The 7,982-nt window shown below is 41.3% G+C and overlaps 1 protein-coding gene across 1 annotated transcript in view; it reads left to right on the top strand.

Annotated features, from left to right (window-relative positions):
• The window catches only part of KIAA0319L (KIAA0319-like ortholog), a 172,179-nt gene that overhangs the window by 104,617 nt on the left and 59,580 nt on the right, over positions 1-7,982 (top strand). Inside the window, exons 8-9 of the mRNA XM_011995624.1 lie at positions 2,254-2,346; positions 4,516-4,648. Coding sequence (XP_011851014.1) covers positions 2,254-2,346; positions 4,516-4,648 — 226 coding nt within the window. The remainder of the gene's footprint in view (positions 1-2,253; positions 2,347-4,515; positions 4,649-7,982) is intronic.

Raw genomic sequence — 7,982 nt, 5'->3', positions numbered from 1 at the left:
CCCAGGCTGGTCTTGAACTCATGAACTCAAGTGATCCACCCGCCTCCTCCCAAATTGCTAGGATTATAGGCTAGTTGACTTTTTCCATTCTGGAAACAGGGGAAGGAAAGAGTGAAAGATTCAGCTTGGGAAAGTTCAGATATATCTTATTTTAAATGTAATTCCTGTTGTTTGTGATTGTCTAAGAGATCTTCTCTCACTTCTGCAGCTCACTCCAGGCCTGTATGAATTCAAAGTGATTGTAGAGGGTCAAAATGCCCATGGGGAAGGCTATGTGAACGTGACAGTCAAGCCAGGTATGTTTTCAGCCCTGACTGTGTCTCCCTTCCTCCCTCTGCAGGACTGCTGAGGAGACAGAGATTTGATTAGGAGGGTTTTGATTCCCATTTTTTTGGTAATATATTTATTCAGCAATTCCTAGTTCAATGTGGTAAACAGTTGTAATAGCAAAATACAGACTTTGTTACAACAGTGCTGTAGTTGGAATGCTGAGCTGGACACATGGCCCACAGTGCAGTATGGCCTGAGCAATAACTTACTTACCGAGAACTACTTCCTCAAGTGGGCCATGCTGAGAGAGGACTGTGTGTTGTAATTAACAGACACAGGGAAGCCAAGAGCCTAGGAGAAGCTTGCAGAAGGAGAACCAGCCAAGTGACCAGCTCTTTCTGATCTCTTTCCAGAGATGTGGGTCTTTGTACACAGAGTTCCTCATTTAAACACTACCAGTCTCTTTCACCTTGGTAACAAAATCCTGTCATTCTTTTAAAATGAACCACTGTAGGTAGATCACAGTGCAGTAGGAAGGAATCTTATTTTCCATTTTCAGAGAAATTTAAGAGAAGTTGGACAGTTGTATTAGTGCATTTTCATGGTGCTGATAAAGACATACCCGAGACAGACTGGGCAATTTACAGAAGAAAGAGGTTTAATGGACTTACAGTTCCACGTGGCTGGCAAGGCCTCACAATCATGACAGAAGGCAAGGAGGAGCAAGTCATGTCTTATGTAGATGACAGCAGGCAAAAAGAGAGCTTGTGCAGGGAAACTCTCATTTTTAAAACCATCAAATGTCCTGAGACTCATTCACTATCACAAGAACAGCACAGGAAAGACCCGCCCCCATAATTCAATCACCAGTTCCTCTCATGACGTGGGAATTGTGGGAGTTACAATTCAAGATGAGATTTAGGTGGAGACACAGCCAGACCATATCAACAGTATATTTGGTAAATATACAGCATAAATTCTCAATGCTCTTTTCTTTGTTGGTAATAGATTTTCTTTTCATTCCTTGAACTTTGTAGCCAAGATAATCCTTTCACCTTCTTAAAAATGTGATCAGCATCAAGACCATTTGATCATTTTGCAAACAAAAGGCCATGGGATTTGTAGCACACAGTCATTTGGGTGGACCAGAGTGGTTTGTGACCTTCCCATCACTTAACCCATAGCTAGTTCACATACAGGGAACTCTAGGATGGTTGAGAAACCACCCATCAGCTTTTCAGCACAGTCTGTGCCAAGGGACGGTTTGATTGCCAAGGCCTTTATTGCCCAAAGCTTATTTGTTGTCTGCCTGTAGTCAAGCTTGGCTGAAAGGAGTCACTTGCTGCTGTAGTACTTTTCATCAACTAGACAGCACGTGAGCATTGAAAGAATACACAGGGCATGGTCTTAGGAATGATCAGATTTGGAAGAGGCTTTTATACTCCTAAGTGTCTTATGTTAGAATGGCAATCTGGTCTTGTGACTCTCCTGTGTGGTGATGATTCAGTCATTAATTATGTAATGCAGGGGTCCCCAACCGCCAGGCCATGGACCACTACCAGTCCCTGGCCTGTTAGGAACTGGGCTGCACAGTAGGAGATAAATGGCAGGTGAGTGAGTGCTGCTGCCAGAGCTCTGCCTCCTGTCAGATCAGTGATGGCATTAGATTCTCACAGGAGGATGAACCCTATTGTGAACTGCACATGCAAGGGATCTAGGTTGTACACTCCTTTTGAGGATCTAATCTCTGATGGTCTGAGGTGGAAGTTTCATCCCCAAACCATGCACTGCACTCCAACCCCCAACCCCCACCCCCATTCATGGAAAAATTGTCTTCCACAAAACTGGTCCCTGGTGCCAAAAAAGTTAGGGACCAGTAATGTATGGAATGGAAATTGATTTATAATCCTCTCAGATACATCCTGCTCCTCCTGTAATTTCTGAAGCCCCTTTCCGAATTTCTTTTGGGTCACTTTCTTGCAGAGCCCCGTAAGAATCAGCCTCCCGTTGCTATCGTGTCACCTCAGTTCCAGGAGATCTCTTTGCCAACCACTTCTACAGTCATTGATGGCAGTCGTGAGTACTTGTCTAAGTATGATATTTTAGAAGAACATTCACTGTGTACTCTGGTAGAAAACTCTAGTAGAAGATTTGGGGCCAGCTATGTCTGCGATCTGTTTAGGCCAGTCATGTTGACCGTGTTAGGGGAAGGCCAACCATCTGAAGCAACTGACTGAAAAGCAACACACCAGACAGGCCTTCTTTAAAATCCCCATGTAGCCTATTTGAAGTAATATTTCCACTTTGAAATGGTAAGAAACTGAAATTATGCATGTAGTTAGCATGATTTTAGTTGAAACCCACTGGTTTTCATATTTGCTTAGTTGGAGTTGCCTTTTTCATTCATAGAACCAAAGTTCCTTCCAATCATAGCAAGACAAGTAACTGGGAGGCCTGACTGAGGAGCTTTTACCCAGCCATCACTTGCCTAGCAAGATTCTCATCAGCCTCCTCCTGGAGACACTCACAGAATGCACTCCACACCCTGGTCTGGCTCCTTAACATTTTACTCTTCAGAGTAGTGTCATCCAGTGAGTGACCTGAGAGGATTTTTGGGTGTTTGCCCTTAATCGTGGCTATATGGTGCAAGAGGTTTCAGACCTATCTTCTCACCAGTATTTGCTTTTTCGTTTTGTTTTGTTTTGTTTTGATTTTTTGAGACCAGTTAAGGTCCTTTACCCTGACTATCTTGGCACCACTGATGGTTTTGGGCAGAGGCAGTCACAGCTTTAGTAGAGGACCCTCTAACAAGGTTAAGCATTTGATGTTGATGGTGCTGGCAAGAAGAGGAGGCTAGGAGGATGATTGTAGGCCAAGAGGGAAGAGAGAGAACAGGAAGCAGCCCTTGTGATAGAGAGTGATAGAAAGGGCTCACGTTGTACTGTTTTATTTTACAGTTTTGAATAGGTGAAAGTTAAATAATATGCAAATGTATACAGTGAAAAGAATCATACTATCCATGTCTCCTAACTGTCCAGTTTTCCTCCAGACAACCAATGGTATTATTATTTTATGTATCCTTTTAGAGATATTTTACACATATATAAGAAAATACATATATAGTCCTTCTGTCTTGTGTTTACACAAATGAAAGCACATTATATGTGCTGTTATGTGTGATGCTTGTTTTTGTATGTTGGAAAATTTTTCCTTTATTTTGAGACAGAGTTTCGCTCCTCTTGTCCAGGCTGGAGTGCAATGGCATAATCTTGGCTCACCGCAACCTCTACCTCCCAGGTTCAAGTGATTCTCCTACCTCAGCCTCCTGAGTAGCTGGGATTACAGGTGCACACTGCCACGCCTGGCTAATTTTGTATTTTTAGTAGAGATGGGGTTTCTTCATGTTGGTCAGGCTGGTCTCGATCTCCTGACCTCAGGTGATCCGCCCACCTCGGCCTCCCAAAGTGTTGGGATTACAGGCGTGAGCCACCATACCTGGCCTGGAGAATTTTTCTAAATCAACACATAAGATAGTTATTCCTTTTTTAAAAAAATAGTTAAGTAGCATTCCATCGTATAGATGTATAATTTCATTGTACGAGTTCTTACTTGTTTTCAATCAATTTCTATTGATGACCATTTAGATTACTCTCATTCTTTTGCTATTACAAACAATGTTACCATGAATAATCTTGTAAACATGATGTTTAACACATGTACATTTGCAGGATAAATTCATAGAAGAATTGCAGGGGCAGAGATAAATGTTGCCAAATTGCTCATTATAAAAGTTGTGTCAGTTTATGTTTATACCATGACTAATGAGAGGTCATCTTTCTCCACACCTTTACCAATATAATGTGTTATGAAATATTGGTCTTTACCAACTTGATAGGTTAAAAAAAAATGCTGTCTCAAGTGTAAATTTAATTTGCATTTCTTTTAAACGAGGTTGGGTATTTTTGCATGTGTTTAAGAATTATTGATTTTCCTTTCTTCATGCAGTAGTATTTTAACCAAAGGTTGCCTGTGTTGGAGTCCTTGGAAAGCTACGCAGTGGAATATACATAGAGAGGCAGAATAACCCAGTATTCCTAGGGAAGAAACGTTCTGGAGAGATAGTCTGTAATTTCATGAAGTTTTCCTAGCTTCAGATCTCTGGGTAGTTGTCCTGGTTTGTGTAAACTGGATAAGTGCTAAGACCAAGCGTTCTCATGTTGTAACTGATGTTTCTTTATGGTCAAGAAAGCACTGATGATGATAAAATCGTTCAGTACCATTGGGAAGAACTTAAGGGGCCTCTGAGAGAAGAGAAGATTTCTGAAGATACAGCCATATTAAAACTAAGTAAACTTGTTCCTGGGAACTACACTTTCAGGTAAATTAGGATTCAGCTTCAAGTTTACTATAGGCCTTTTTTTTTTTTTTCATCTCATGGGTTTTACATTCTTATATGAGTAACTTTGACAAATATCAAATTCACTGTGAAATTGGTTGATAATACAGCTTTTGGTCCCACTGGTTCTCTGAGCCCTATGGTGATTGTGATTACAACAATGGTAACTTTCTAGGGCAAAGGTTCTTGTACAGTAGATCAGGATCTGCCACAGTTAATCTTTCTCAAGCCTTATCTGGCAGGTCTCCAAAAATTTTTTTTAGGGTTTCTGTTGTTAAATGAAAAGGCCCATCTTCCTTTGCCTTTTCTCAGGCAAAATCTGAAGGAACCTACTCTCATTTTTTTTCCCTTTGGAAAATGCTTCCTCAGCTTACGATACTTGATAATCTTTACATTTGACTAGTGGTTTTCATTCTCTGTTGGGATTTTTGGGGAATTTGATAGAAAGAAAGTACTTTTGGGGAGCTGGTATTGATATTCTAGAGTGATTACTAAAGCTTTGAAGCTGATTCTAGAGTAATCCTCCTTATATTTGCATAATTCCTTGTGTGTTAAAAAGCACTTGTATTAATATATGAGTATCATACAAACATGATCGATAGCTGATACTGTCTTCCTCTGACAGCTAAGAAAAATGAGGCTTCTCTGAGGTCTCACAGCTGGAACTTAAATGCAGATTTTCTAACCCTGAAGTCAGAGTTCATTCTACTTCACTCCTTGACTTGATCCATGTATTTTGTTCATACTTCCTTTAATTCCCTTCTTAATCTGTTCAAGTTTTACCCATCCTTAAGAACCTCCTTAATTTCCAGGAGGTTCTCTGAGATCCCTCCAAACAGGAGAGAATATGGCTCTCCTCTTTCCCTCTTGCACTCAGGGCCTCTGTGTGACATTTACCATAGTGTGACAGTTTATTCATATGTATCTGTCTTCCCATGAATCTGAGATGAACCAAATTTTTAGATGGTGCCAGAGACACAGAAATGAGTATCCTAGCACAATACCTACCATATAAATCAATATGCAACTTCTGACTTAGCAGGATTTCCATCGATTCAACACTTCAGGTGAATGAAAAGTAGCTGCCAGTACAACAAGATTGGAGCCTTCTACTTTTCTTAAAATGGAAATTTGAGCTGGTTTTCACCTTAGATTTCTAATGTAGGAATTTTTCTATTTACAGAATTCAGCTTGGGCCAGGTTGATCCTTTTAAAAAATAGTAACAATGATAGCTGATATTTCTTGAACATTTACTATGTGCTAAATACTATTCTGAGCTCTTTGCTGGCAGTATTGCATTTAATTCTTATAACAAGGTATTATGGTTATCCTCATTTTACAGATTAGGACATTTTGGCACAAAGAGGTTAAGTAACTTGCCCAAGGTCACAAAAACAGTCTAACTCTAGAGTCTAAGCTTTTAACCACAGGTTAACCTACAGGTTTTTTAGTGGATGGGGTATGAGAGTGATTTTTTTTTTTTCCTAGCCCTCATTTAAAAAAAAAAATCTATGAAATGGTATGATTGGATTTGATTAGCATTAAGGTTAGTAATTCACTCACCTTTTCATCTCTTACTTTTACATGGCAGTAGCCTTGTTTCCTTAGCCCTGTAGTCAGCTGCTGTTTGGTTTCAGGATCTTTGCAGGCAAGCCAGGAACTGTTTGAGGTGAAAGAGAAAATGGGCAGCTTTTGCTATCTGTCTATAAGGTGCTTTTGTCTTGACATAGGAGACGAATGGCATATGTTAAAAACAAAAAACAGGCCGGGTGCTTTTTGTCTTGACATAGGAGACGAATGGCATATGTTAAAAACAAAAAACAGGCCGGGTGCAGTGGCTCACGCCTGTAATCCCAGCACTTTGGGAGGCCGAGGCGGGCCGATCACGAAGTCAGGAGATTGAGACCAGCCTGGCTAACACGGTGAAACCCCGTCTCTACTAAAAATACAAAAAAATTGGCTGGGCTGGTGGTGGGCACCTGTAGTCCCAGCTACTTGGGAGGTTGAGGCAGGAGAATGGCGTGAACCCGGGAGGCGGAGCTTGCAGTGAGCTGAGATCACGCCCCTGCACTCCAGCCTGGGCGACAGAGCGAGACTCCATCTCAAAAAGGAAAAACCAAAAAACAAAAACCAAAAACCCCCAAACCTGTGAAAACAACAGAGAAACTAGGAAAAGAGGCAAAACTTCTGTAAATGTTTCTTTTTCAGATATCTGCTGATTGGTGCATGTTTGTGTGTCTGAGGTTTTTGTGCTCTTTTCCTAAAGGCTGTAATACCAAAAATCCCCTTCACATCATAGGTAAAAGGTGAGACTGCAGGATAAAACCTCAATGGTGTCTGGCCCTGTCTGTGGCTGGTGTTGAGATTTAAACAAACTATATGTCTTTTCTACGCTTTTCCTCTTTCTGTCAGCAAAATGGAAAGATCCCAAACCTCCTTGCTTGCTTATGCTCACATTTTGAGGTGGCATGAGAAGCTTTAGGCTGTTCAGCTGGAAGGCATTATTTAGGTAAAAGCCTGCTCTTATAAATGAGCATTTTTTTTTTTCGTTTTACAAATCCTGTGTCTCACTGGCACAAATTGTGGGACTGTTGCGTAGGAGAATTCATTTTCATTTCAAGCTCCTGCCTTACTGGAGCCAGCCCTCCTGGTTCGTCCCGCAGGCTGTCTGCCTAGGATGTCCATCCTTGTGATATGTACACAGCTGGAACAGGATGATGGGAAAACAGCCTGCCACAGACAGAGCTTGTGCTACATAGTGTAGGAAATAGGGACCAAGAATTACCTCTTCTTAAGATTTGGCTTCTGAGCTTTGGAATCAGAGAACTGGGCTTGTATCTTGGCTCACTATATAGCCCTTGGGTGGGTTACTTAGCCTCTCTAAGCCTCTTATAAAAGTGGCATTAGTGATGCCTACTCTATATGGTTGTTATGAGGGCCATATCAGACAATGCTTATAAAGGTCTCAGGACATAGATGCATGCAGGCAGCAGTAGAACAAAATGGGACTGGAGACATATTGCCTGGATTCAGAACCCGATTCCACTGCTTTCAAGCTGTATGACCTTGGGCAAGTTATATTCCTCCCTCCCTCCCTCCCTCCCTCCTTCCCTCTTTGCCTCCTTCCCTCCTTCCCTCCCTCCCTCCCTCCCTCCTTCCCTCTTTGCCTCCATATTCTAGAGTGATTACTAAAGCTTTGAAGCTGATTCTAGAGTAATCCTCCTTATATTTGCATAATTCCTTGTGTGTTAAAAAGCACTTGTATTAATATATGAGTATCATACAAACATGATCGATAGCTGATACTGTCTTCCT

This window comes from Mandrillus leucophaeus, unplaced genomic scaffold (genome assembly GCF_000951045.1).
Source record: "Mandrillus leucophaeus isolate KB7577 unplaced genomic scaffold, Mleu.le_1.0 Scaffold493, whole genome shotgun sequence".
NCBI lineage: Eukaryota > Metazoa > Chordata > Mammalia > Primates > Cercopithecidae > Mandrillus > Mandrillus leucophaeus.
This window is presented reverse-complemented; position numbering and strand designations above follow the sequence as displayed.